The sequence below is a fragment of the Ranitomeya variabilis genome, chromosome 5 (genome assembly GCF_051348905.1).
Source record: "Ranitomeya variabilis isolate aRanVar5 chromosome 5, aRanVar5.hap1, whole genome shotgun sequence".
Classification (NCBI taxonomy): domain Eukaryota; kingdom Metazoa; phylum Chordata; class Amphibia; order Anura; family Dendrobatidae; genus Ranitomeya; species Ranitomeya variabilis.
The window spans coordinates 70,181,602-70,195,274 of record NC_135236.1 but is presented as its reverse complement, the minus strand read 5'-3'; the positions used below and the strand labels follow the sequence as shown (position 1 = coordinate 70,195,274).

The 13,673-nt window shown below is 43.8% G+C and overlaps 1 protein-coding gene across 8 annotated transcripts in view; it reads right to left on the bottom strand.

The window, feature by feature from the left end:
* The window catches only part of SORBS3 (sorbin and SH3 domain containing 3), a 66,770-nt gene that overhangs the window by 43,400 nt on the left and 9,697 nt on the right, over positions 1-13,673 (bottom strand). For all 8 annotated transcript variants that reach the window (XM_077262168.1, XM_077262163.1, XM_077262161.1 and 5 more), the window contains exons 5-7: positions 10,812-10,896; positions 8,563-9,094; positions 7,517-7,612 (exon numbers count right to left, since the gene is read on the bottom strand). In XM_077262168.1, the coding sequence (XP_077118283.1) occupies positions 7,517-7,612; positions 8,563-9,094; positions 10,812-10,896 (713 nt within the window). The remainder of the gene's footprint in view (positions 1-7,516; positions 7,613-8,562; positions 9,095-10,811; positions 10,897-13,673) is intronic.

The following is a 13,673-nucleotide window of genomic DNA, read 5'->3' as shown; positions in this document are numbered from 1 at the left end:
CTATTCCACAGCCTCTCCCCTATGCCAAGCCCTTCACTGGCTTCCTATCGTCCAGAGACTCCAGTTCAAAACCCTCACAATGACATAGAAAGCCATCCACAACCTGACTCCTCCATACATCTGTGACATGGTCTCACAGTACTTACCTACACGCAACCTTCGATCCTCACAAGATCTCCTTCTCGAATTCCCCCTTATCTCCTCTTCCCACAACTGAATCCAAGACTTCTCCCGTGCTTCCCCCATACTCTGGAACTCTCTACCCCAACACATCAGACTCTCGCCTACCACGAAAACCTTCAAAAAGAACCTGAAGACTCACCTCTTCCAACAAGCCTACAGCCTGCAATGATCCGCAGTCTACTGAACCGCCACATGACCAGCTCTACCCTCTCCTAGTGTATCCTCACCCATCCCCTGCAGACTGTGAGCCCTCGCGGGCAGGGTCCTCTCTCTTTCTGTACCTGTTAGTGCCTTGTTTTTTGCTCATGTTTATTGTATTTGTCTATACTTGCCCCCGTTTCACATGTAAAGAGCCATGGAATAATTGGCGCTATAAAAATGTATAATAATCCCGCGATATACTGTATGAGTACACGCAGCCCCCTATATACAGTATAAGTCCCAACAGCCCGCGATATACTGTATGAATACACACAACCCCCTATATACAGTATAAGTCCCTACAGCCACCCAATATACTGTATGAGTACACAGCTCCCTATATACAGTATAAGTCCCCACAGCCCGCGATATACTGTATGAGTACACACAACCCCCTATATACAGTATAAGCCTCCATACAAAGTCCCCTCTATACAGTGTGATTTCACACACAGCCTTCCTATATACAGCTCTGGGAAAAATTAAGAGACCACTGCAAAATTTTCAGTTTCTCTGATTTTTCTTTTTATAAGTATATTTTTGAGTCAAATGTAAATTGCTATTTTATTCAATAAATTACTGACATGTCTTTGAATTTCCAAGCAATACATTTTGTATTTATTTTCAGAAAATGAGAAATGTTCAAAATAACACAAAAATGCATTGCTTGCAGACCACAAATAATGCTAAGAAAACAAGTTTATAATCATTTAGAAACAACAATACATTTAATGTTTTAACTCAGGAAGAGTTCAGAAATCAATATTTTGTGGAATAACCAGGATTTATAATCACAGCTTTCATGCGTCTTGACATGTTTTCCGCCAGTCTTCCACACTGCTTTTGGGTGACCTTATGCCACTCCTGGTACAAAAATGTAAGCAGTTCTTCTTTGTTTGATGGCTTGTGACTATCCATCTTCCTCTTGATTACATTCCAGAGGTTTTCAATGGGGTGCAGGTTTGTAGATTGGGCTGGCCATGACAGGGATTTGATGTGGTGGTCCTTCATCCACACCTTGATTGACCTAGCTGTGTAGCATTGCGCATTGTCCTGCTGGAAAAACCAGTCCTCAGAGTTGGGGAACATTGCCTGAGCAGAAGGAATCAACTGTTTTTCCAGGATAACCTTGTATGCGGTTTGATTTATACATCCTTTGCAAAGATTAACCTGCCCAATTCCAGCCTTCCTGAAGCATCCCCAGATCATCACCGATCCTCCATCAAATTTCACAGTGGGTGCAAGACACTGTTGCTTGTACGCCTCTCCAGGTCTCCGTCTAACCATTAGATGACCAGGGGTTGGGCAAAGCTGAAAATTAGACTTATCAGAGATTACCTTACTCCATTCCTCTATGGTCCAATCCTTATGGTATTTGGCAAACTTCAACCAGGCTCTCCTTTGCTTATCATTGATGAAAGGCTTTTTTTCTAGCTTTACACGACTTGAGTCCTGCCTCTAGGAGCCTGTTATGAACTGTTCTTGCCGTGCATTTCACCCCAGCTGCCATTTGCCATTCCTTTTGTAGGTCACTTGTTGTCATCCTGCGGTTGCTGAGTAACATTCAAATAAGATGACGGTCATCCCGGTCAGTGGAGTCGTTTTTGCCCTCTGCCGGTCTGTAGCTTTGTTGTCCCCAATGTCTGCTGCTTGGCCTTGTTGTAATGTACTGCCGTCTTAGAAATATTAAGGATGGAGGCAACAAGACACTAAAGGTACCGTCACACTAAACGATATCGCTAGCGATCCGTGACGTTGCAGCGTCCTGGATAGCGATATTGTTGTGTTTGACACGCAGCAGCGATCAGGATCCTGCTGTGATATCGCTGGTCGTTGATTAAAGTTCAGAACTTTATTTGGTCGTCAGATCGCCGTGTATCGTTGTGTTTGACAGCAAAAGCAACGATACCAGCGATGTTTTACAATGGTAACCAGGGTAAATATCGGGTTACTAAGCGCAGGGCCGCGCTTAGTAACCCGATGTTTACCCTGGTTACCAGTGTAAAATGTAAAAAAACAAACAGTACATACTCACCTTCTGATGTCTGTCACACGTCCCTCGCTGTCTGCTTCCTGCACTGACTGAGCGCTGGCCGTAAGTGAAAGTACAGCACAGCGGTGACGTCACCGCTCTGCTGTTAGGGCCGGCACTCAGTCAGTGCAGGAAGCGGACGCCGGGGGACGCGAAGGTAAGTATGTAGTGTTTGTTTTTTAACATTTTACACTGGTAACCAGGGTAAACATCGGGTTACTAAGCGCGGCCCTGCGCTTAGCAACCCGATGTTTACCCTGGTTACCCAGGGACCTCGGCATCGTTGTCTGTATCGCTGCAGCGTCGCTTAGTGTGACGGTACCTTAACTGTGTCCCTCTGCTAGTAAAGCCGGAATTGAGCCCTTCTTTTCCTCACTCAAGACTTTTCTTTTCAACTCCTTTGGCATGGTTAAAAGTTATTTTTCATTCCTATTACTTTTGGGATATTACTAGCACTTGTTTGCCATCCAGCTTGTCCTATTGCAAGAGGATTGTGAACACCACAGCAGAGTTTTTTTTATACTTTCCTTCATTAAATAAGATTTGGTTCATGCGGTCACCTAATCAGAAGAACATTAAGAAGAATGAGGTGTCCTCTGGTTGGAATTTAACTGACACTGGAATGGAATGGCTGTCAGACATGTAGAGAAGCTGATTTTTATAAAACTGTGCAGTGGTCTCTTAATTTTTGCCAGAGCTGTATAGTATGAGCTCACACACAGCCAACCTATATACAGTATAAGCCCCGCACAGCCCTCTATATACAGTATGATTCCTCACACAGCCTGCCTATATACAGAATGAGCCCACACACAGCCACCTTATATAAAATATGAGCCCCCGCACAGCCCTCTATATACAGTATGATTCCCTACATAGCCTCCCTATATACAGAATGAGCCCCCGCACAGTCCCCTATATAAAATATGAGCCCCTACACAGCCCTCTATATACAGTATGATTCCTCACATAGCCTCCCTATATACAGAATGAGCCCACACACAGTCCCCCTATATAAAGTACTAGCTGTACTACCCGGCTTCGCCCGGGTTAATGACTGCTGTTAGCAAAATAGAATGTGTTAACAAAAATTTATTCTGCACACAAAAACCACAAAACAAATAGATAGAAATGTAATTATTAAAAGGCAAAAACTAAGCAAATAGAAGCATTTCACAACATATATTAGCTTTGTTATACTGAGAATGTCTTTGTTGCCTATATTAACCAATCAGAGCTCAGGTTAATTAACTGTAGCAAAATAGAAGCTGAGCTGTGATTGGTTGCTATTGGCAGCCTGATAAATCCCCAGCCAACAGGAAGCCCTCCCCCCTGGCAGTATATATTAGCTCACACATACACATAATAGACAGGTCATGTGACTGACAGCTGCCGTATTTCCTATATGGTACATTTGTTGCTCTTGTAGTTTGCTTATTAATCAGATTTTTATTTTTGAAGGACAATACCAGACTTGTGTGTGTTTTAGGGCGAGTTTTATGTGTCAAGTTGTGTGTGTTGAGTTGCGTGTGGCGACATGCATGTAGCGACTTTTGTGAGATGAGTTTTGTGTGGCGACATGCGTGTAGCAACATTTTGTGTGTTGAGTTGCATGTGACAGGTTAGTGTAGCAAGTTGTGTGCAGCAAGATTTGTGCATGGCGAGTTTTGCGCGTGGCGAGTTTTATGTGTGGTGCATTTTGAGTATGTGCAAGTTTTGTGTGAGGCAACTTTTGCATGTGGTGCAACTTTTGTACATGTGGCAATTTTTCTGTGTGTGCAAGTTTTGCATGAGGTGAGTTTTCCATGAGGTGAGTTTTGCACGTGTGGCGAGTTTTGCGTGAGCCTAGTTTTGCATATGGCGAGTTTTGCATGTAGCGAGTTTTGAGTGGTGACTTTTGTGTTTCGACTTTTATGTGGCGAGGTTGGTGTGTGTGTGTGGTGAAATGTGTGCTGAGGGTGGTATATGTGTTCAAGCACGTGGTAGTGTGTGGCGCATTTTGTGTTTGTGTTCATATCCCCGTGTGTGGTGAGTATCCCATGTCGGGGCCCCACCTTAGCAACTGTACGGTATATACTCTTTGTCGCCATCGCTCTCATTCTTTAAGTCCTCATTGTTCACATCTGGCAGCTGTCAATTTTCCTCCAACACTTTTCCCTTCACTTTTTCCCCATTATGTAGATAGGAGCAAAATTGTTTGGTGAATTGGAACGCGCGGGGTTAAAATTTCACCTCACAACATAGCCTATGACGCTCTCGGGGTCCAGACGTGTGACTGTGCAAAATTTTGTGGCTGTAGCTGCGACGGTACAGATGCCAATCCCGGACATACACACATACATACATACACACATTCAGCTTTATATATTAGATATACCTGTATGTAATCTCCTGTATATAGTATATACCTGTGTGTCATCTCACCTATATATAGTATATATCTGTGTGTCATCTCCTGTATATAGTATATACCTGTATGTCATCTCCTCCTATACATAGCATATACCTGTGTCATCTCCTCCTGTATATACTATATACCTGTAGGTAATCTGCTCCTGTATATAGTATATACCTGTGTGTCATCTCCTCCTGTATATAGTATATACCTGTATGTCATCTCCTCCTGTATGTAGTATGTACCTGTATGTCATCTCCTCCTCTATATAGTATATACCTGTGTGTCATCTCTCCTGTATATAGTATATATCTGTGTGTCATCTCCTCCTGTATATAGTATATACCTGTGTGTCATCTCCCCTGTAAATAGTATATACCTGTGTGTCATCTCCTGTATATAGTATATAGCTGTATGCCATCTCCTCCTGTATTAGCCCTCGTTCACACGTTATTTGGTCAGTATTTTTACCTCAGTATTTGTAAGCTAAAATGGCAGCCTGATAAATCCCCAGCCAACAGTAAGCCCACCCCCTGGCAGTATATATTAGCTCACACATACACATAATAGACTGGTCATGTGACTGACAGCTGCCGGATTCCTATATGGTACATTTGTTGCTCTTGTAGTTTGTCTGCTTATTAATCAGATTTTTATTTTTGAAGGATACCAGACTTGTGTGTGTTTTAGGGCGAGTTTCGTGTGTCAAGTTGTGTGTGTTGAGTTGCGTGTGGCGACATGCATGTAGGGACTTTTGTGAGATGAGTTTTGTGTGGCGACATGCGTGTAGCAACTTTTTGTGTGTCGAGTTGCATGTGACAGGTTAGTGTAGCAAGTTGTGTGCAGCAAGTTTTGCGCATGGCGAGTTTTGCGCGTGGCGAGTTTTATGTGTGGTGCCTTTTGAGTATGTGCAAGTTTTGTGTGAGGCAACTTTTGCATGTGTTGCAACTTTTGTGCATGTGGCAATTTTTCTGCGTGTGGCAATTTTTCTGCGTGTGCAAGTTTTGCGTGTGGCGAGTTTTGCACGTGTGGCGAGTTTTGCATGTGGAGAGTTTTGCGCGTGGCGAGTTTTGAGCGGCGACTTTTGTGTTTCTACTTTTATGTGGCGAGGTTGGTGTATGTGTGGTGAAATGTGCACTGAGGGTGGTATATGTGTTCGAGCACGTGGTAGTGTGTGGCGCATTTTGTGTGTGTGTTCATATCCCCGTGGTGGTGTGATTATCCCATGTTGGGGCCCCACCTTAGCAACTGTACAGTATATACTCTTTGGTGCCATCGCTGTCATTCTTTAAGTCCCCCTTGTTCACATCTGGCAGCTGTTAATTTGCCTCCAACACTTTTCCTTTCATTTTTTCCCCATTATGTAGATAGGGGCAAAATTGTTTGGTGACTTGGAAAGCGCGGGGTTAAAATTTCACCTCACAATATAGCTTTGACGCTCTCAGGGTCCAGACGTGTGACTGTGCAAAATTTTGTGCCTGTAGCTGCGACGCCTCCAACACTTTTCCTTTCACTTTTTCCCCATTATGTAGATAGGGGCAAAATTGTTTGGTGAATTGGAAAGCGCGGGGTTAAAATTTCACCTCACAACATAGCCTATGACGCTCTCGGGGTCCAGACGTGTGACTGTGCAAAATTTTGTGGCTGTAGCTGCTACGGTTCAGATGCCAATCCCGGACATACATACATACATACATACATACACACACACACACATTCAGCTTTATATATTAGATGAGCCCCACACAGCCCTCTATATACAGTATGATTCCCCACATAACCTCCCTATATACACCTCCTATACACTATATGACTAGTGGTGAGCGAATATACTCGTTACTCGAGATTTCTCGAGCACGCTCGGGGGTCCTCCGAGTATTTTTTAGTGATTGGAGATTTAGTTTTTCTTGCTGCAGCTGAATGATTTACATCTGTTAGCCAGCATAATTACATGTGGGGGTTGCCTGGTTGCTAGGGAATCCCCACATGTACTTATGCTGGCTAACAGATGTAAATCATTCAGCTGCGGCAAGAAAAACTAAATCTCCAATCACTAAAAAATACTCGGAGGACCCCCGAGCATGCTCGAGAAATCTCGAGTAACGAGTATATTCACTCATCACTATATATGACCCCTCGCATAGCTCCCTATATACAGACACATCTCACACACATTCATACATCTGCCTCGGTCTTTGCCGTGTTCACTGACGCTCCCGCACAGCAGACACGGTGTAGCGACGTCATCACATGTGCTTTCTCAGTCGCGGACTCTAAATTATGGAAGAGGGAGCCGGCTGCTCCATCCTCCACCATTGTATTCCCTGCTAGTGGTGACATCAGGCGGTGGAGGGCGGCTGCATAGTGCATACTATGGGTCACTGTTTTCAGCCCTTTGGACCACATTTTGCCCAGGTCTTTCCTAATTTCTTGTTCCACCAGGAGGAAGAAATACCCTTCAATGTGTAGTTTGTAGGGTAGATCATTGCCTGCGGAGCTCACGGATTGGCTGCAGTGTTGTCGACATGACATCAGCGCTGCAGACAATATCAGACATTAGAAGAAGAGACAGAGATTCAGCGCTGGACCAAAGGAGGATGAGTAAAGCCATGGAAGAGGTGTCTTTCTGAAATTGGAAAACCCCTGTTAACCCTATGCACTTGGCAGCAGAGACTTCCGGCTATGGTGGGCTTGGCACTTCTTACCTCACACTGTTCTAGTGTTGCTTCAGGCTGTTTTCGTGCATCCAGGTCTTTGTTCAGTTCCTCTGTGAAATTACGCAAATCAGTTTCCAGCTGCTCCTGTCAGATAATGGGAAACAGATATATGTAGAAGTCTGTAGAGTAAGACATCTGCCAGACATTTCTCTAAGTATTCCCCGCTTTGGTGGAATAATCTCCTGACTCGAAATGCTGATCAAAGAGTGTCCTGCTGATCAGACCTCCAGTGATCAGCTGTAAACTGTGGGAAAATCCAGCAGCAGGTGTTCAGTTTCCCTGCAGCACCTCCACAGGATAAATCAGGCATTACACCCTTTATATTGCAACAATGAGATGTATGGACATGAGGAGTCCTCCAGAGAGAGAGATACTCTATGTAGCCACTCTGTACTCTGGCTAGTGAATGAGGGTGAATATGTGGATAAAAAGGATAGGTTTATATTACTTTTTAATAAAAAGGGATGAACTGTTTTGTAAAGGGGTGGGGCTTAAAGGGGTTGTTCAAAGAAAACAAGTTATCACCTGTTTGCAGGTGTTAAAGGTTGTGTGTTCTTCGGATTAATAGTCCCAGTGGTCGGACCCCTACCAATCAATCATTTTTCACCTGACAACCCCCTTATACGTGTGCTTAATATTTGGTGAAAATATGTATATGCTAATCTGATTTATCTAGATAATATAATTTTAGATTAGAAAAAAACATGTGTTATTGGCCCTATAAATATTATGTAAAAGTGGCTAAAGCCGCCGATTTCAGCAGAATCGTCCAACCATCTAAAGTATATGTGGCCTCCTGACTCTCCCCTGACACATTACGGTATGTTGGGTGAGATAAGGATAGGGGAGGTGAAATTCAATCATTGAGTCACAATTTTCGGTGGGGACATAAGCCATAGCCAGATGATTCTGGCATCGACTCTCATACAAAACACACATATACTCGTCCGATCTGAGCGTTCCTGTGTATGGGGAAAGATAGACGACTAACATGCATGGCCTTCTTAAGTCCCAAAAATGCAAGATTTACTTACTAAGACCCTGGAGGTGGATCTCCTGGGTTCCTTGGAGGTGGGACTTAACACAGGAGTTCCGGAGGTAGAACTTGATGATGAAGGATATTTAGACTTTTGCTTAAGACTTTGAAGTGAGGTTGTTTCCTTATTATTTTGTGAAGTGTTGGATGAACGACCAGGAAAAAAATTGCCTACGCCAGGTTCTGATGTTTTTTGCTCGTCACTGGTCCTGGAACACGCTCTGTGAGACCGCTGGGTGTTGTAGATCTCTGACGAGTGTGTGGTATTGGAGTTATTGATGAATTGTGACACTTTTGAGGTGTAGTTTGGAGATGTCTGCGATGGCTGGCGAGACGATGAATGTGGCAATGTAGTAGCTCGTAATTTTGAGGAATCTGGAGATGTTTTGGCTTGTAGGGTGGTGATGGCCATGTTCGGTGATTCTCTAATCTTGGAGTTTACTGTTATATGTAAATGTGAAGGCTCTGGTGCTCTTCTATTGAAACGATCCTCGGGCTCAGGCTGCCCGTTACTTTCATCTGTTCTAAACCTATGACCAGAAAGTAAAAATATCAGCAATTTTTCTAATAAAAAATGGTAAAATTCACCTGGAATAAATGAGGACGGTTCTTATAATTGGTCACAAAGCTTGAGACTTTCTACATAATTGAGTGGTTGGAAGATTTCTTCATGCTTGAAGAGCATATATGATGTGACCTCCTTACACTTCTTAAATCATGGATTTTCAGAATATTGAAGAAAGTGTTACTAAGGGCATTGGCGTAGGTGTAGCCTTGAAGAAGGAGCAGTCGCATCTGGGTCCTAATGAGGGCCAAGGACCTCTGTGACATGTACCAATATTTTAAATGGCACATATTTGGAGATCCTATTACATATTCTGCACTGGAGCCCTGGAGCTTCAAGTTATGCCATTGATTAAGGGTGTTTTACCATAGTCAGAAGTAAGGCCCTGAAAAGTCAGGCCCGACCTTCTAGTTTGTGGTATCCTGGCATGCAGAGTGAGACCTCGCAACCCTCCGCTGCCCTGCTCAGGGTGAATATGCGATCTCACTCCTTACTTTACTTACCTGGTACAAAACGGTAGCATCATTAGAGCCGTTACCAATCGCTAACAACTTGTGGATTCCCACTTTGCATGCTTGGATCCTGCAATCCATAAGTAAGGGCTCCACTACACCTAGAAAGTCCGACCCATTCAGAGGACATTAGGGATCCTCCTGAGCATTTTTGTTAATAGATAATATTTAGAACAATCACCAAACTGGTGTCGCCCACTTTTTTAAGGCAGCCCCAGTTTGGCGATAGGTCCTCCTTAATGTAAAGGGGTTGTCTCATAAACAGCAGTTACCACCTGTCCACAGTACAGAGGATATACCCTGTATGTATGATCTCTTGGGTACAGCTGCTGGCACCCCCCCCACAGATCCTTAGAATGTGGGACCTAAACACTTCCGTGCAAAGCGATCAGTAGTGGACACGTGTGAACACCACGTCTATGGGCAATAAATGGAGAAATGGTTGCACATGCTCACCACCTCTCGAGTCACACGGGGATATTTGGGCTTTCCGATCTCAAGATTGGTTGGGAATTTGGCAATCCAGAGGATGGATGACAAACCTATGATCGTTTGAGTTTGGCTTCTAAGACCCCCATCGATCCTGAGATTAGTTGGCCTAAAAACATCCTTGTGAACGGAGCTGGAGCGAGCATGTGCAACCACCACTCAATGAATGAAGAAACTGATGAGTAAGCTTGCTAGCACATCATTCACATAGGGCACAGCAATCATACAATTACAACCTACCTTATGGTTATGGGACAACCCCCTTTAACTTTCGTTTTTAGTATTTTTTAACCTTTACAATGTGAGCTCTATAGATTGAATATGGGCTCTCGAGACTTTTCCAAAAGTCATGACAGGACAATATTAAGAAGCTGATGCATTTCGACTTCAAATCAAAACGCATGACCTTCTGAACATTGTCCTGCCATGCCGATTATTTCAATGGAATCTAAACAAAGACAAAGATTACACCGGAGATGTCCGTTTTTTCTTATTGATATTGGACCTAGTTGTCTGCCCTGGTGGACAGGTTTACTGGACCTCTGGATCTATATGCGGTGGTGGAAACACTATATGGCTGAGCTACCAAAAATTGTTTTGGAGTACTGTAGACACCATTCCTCATCCATAATAATAAAATATAGACATGCAAAAGCCGCATATCAGTAACAAATCACTTACTTGGAGTTATTTGATTGAGTAAAAGCTTCTTTATGGTGATCTTCTGATTTTGGCCAGTTACTGTCACCATCACTTTCCTCAGAATCTGGAGAAAACAAAAATGTTATGGCCAATTTGTTCATCCAATTAGCATATGTAGATGTAGATATAGAGGATAAAATATTCACCCTGATTTTTTCCCTCCTTAACGGGTTTGTCCGGTCTTCAGCTTCTAGTCTACTATGTGCCTGCAGACTTGTGAATCCTCGCATTGCGTGCACTGTGCGCTGTGAGGGTTCGCCGGCGCTGGGAGCGGGCTGTCAAGTGACCTAAATTATGTGATTTGCATACATGCGGTGATGTGCCGACTAGTTGGACACAACCCTGCTCAATACACTTATACTGTCTAGTCAGAATGTGTCTGGAAGTATGCAAATCATATACTTTAGATCACATGACCGCCCGCTAACAGCGCCAGCACCTGAGAATTCTCACGTAGTTCACACAATGTGAAAATTCACAAGTCTGCAGTCACATACAGTGACTGCTGGCCTGTAGCTTAATACCAGACAACCCCTTTAACTTATTCCTTTTATATCCTATAAATAAATGTGAATGTAGTTGCCCCGATAAGAGTTAATTTGGTCCCTTTGGTCACGTGCCTGACTGACGCACATAGATCCTTTTGCACATGGATTCCATTTGTTCCTAAACCACATATGTCAAACTGTGACCGGTAGGGTGAGTATATTTGGCCCGCGAAGCCAATCAGGTCTCCCACTTGACATCACTCTTTCAACTACATCGATATCCTAGATGCTGATACAGTTGAAAGCAATGATGGAGGAAGGAGCGTCAGCTGACGCTACCTCTCCCATCCTTCTCCCTCTGCGTCTGATGTCTCAGTGCAGCAGGAGCGATGACATCATTACAACGTGCTCGCTCTACTGAGATATGCTGAGGACACCAAGAAGAGACCGGAGCAGCAGGGAAACGCCAGAGGTCATGCTGTAATACTGAGGGTTAATGCAGAGTAACACAAACTCCACTAGATGGCAGCAGAGTGGAGAGGGAGCTGAATAGCCTGTTAAGAAGCAGACCTACAGTAATACAGCAAAGCTACCGCTAGGTGGCAGTGGAATAGTCAGAGAGCCGAGTCGATACCAGAGAGTAATGCAGTACCAAAGGGAAAACCAAGGCGCAGAGTCAGACAAGAGCAAAACGTCAGAACCGGTCAGTAGCAGAAATACCAGAAGGGAGAGACAAGATCAGGTCAGAGCCAAGCTAAAGTCAAATACCGGGGAATCCAAACTTACAGGGAAATAAGGAGCAGGGACGGGTAGGAGGGAGGTCAACAGACACGAGTCGGGTCAGATAAGTGCAGCAATACAGATCAGGAACTCACCAGAGCCAGCCAGCACCTCGAAGACAAGCAATATAACTGGCACTGCACACAGGTTTCAGCACAAAGATATAGCAGACCGGACCCAGGAACGAGGAAGGGAAAGTTAACCCCTGATCTGAGCAGACCGAGAAAGAAGAGACAAGACAAAACCCAGCCTGGATCATGACAATGGGCCTATAATACTGTATGGAGCACTATGTGGGGCCATTTTACTGTATGGAGCACTATATGGGGCACATTAAAATGTATGGAGCACTATGTGAGGCCATTATACTGTGTGTAGCACTATGTGTGGCCATTACACTGTATGGAGCACTATGTGGGGCCATTATACTGTATGAAGCACTATGTGGTGCCATTATACTGTGTGATTCACTATACGGGGCTTATTATACTGTATGAAACACCATGTGGGGCACATTACACTATATGGAGCACTATGTAGGCTCTTTGTATTATATGGAACACTATGTGGGGCCACTATAATGTATGGAGCACTATGTGGGGCCATTATACTGTTTGGTTCACTATGTGGGGCTTATTATACAGTATGAAACTCTGGGGCACATTACACTATATGGAGCACTATGTGGGGCCATTATACTGTATAGAGCACTATATAGGGCTATTATACTGTATGGAGCACTATGTGGTGCCATTATACTGTATGGAGCACTATGTGGTGCCATTTTACTGTGTGGTTCACTATGTGGGGCTTATTATACAGTATGAAACACTATGTGGGGCACATTACACTATATGGAGCACTATGTGGAGCTATTATATTGTATGGAGCACTATGTGAGGCCATTATTCTGTATGGAGCACTATGTGGTGCCATTATACTGTGTGGTTCACTATGTTGGGCTTATTATACAGTATGAAACACTATGTGGGGCACATTACACTATATGGAGCACTATGTGGGCTCTTTATATTATATGGAACACTATGTGGGGTCACTATACTGTATGGAGCACTATGAGGGGCCATTATACTGCGTGGAGCACTATGTGGGGCTTATTATACTGTATGAAACACTATGTGGGGCGCATTACACTATATGGAGCACTATGTGGGCTCTTTATATTGTATGGAACACTATATGGGGCCATTATACTGTATGGATCACTACGTGGGGCCATTATACTGTATGGAGCGCTATGTGAGGCAGTTTTACTGTAGGAGGACTATATGGGGCCTATTATACTGTATAAAGCACTATGTGGGGCCACTATACTTTATGGAGCACTATGTGGGGCCATTATTCTGTATGGAGCACTATGTGGTGCCATTATACTGTGTGGTTCACTATGTGGGGCTTATTATACAGTATGAAACACTACGTGGGGAACATAACACTATATGGAGCACTATGTGGGCTCTTTATATTATATGGAACACTGTGGGGCTACTATACTGTATGGAGCACTAAGCATACTAAGTATACTGTAAGGAGTTAGCATTTTCTATATGGG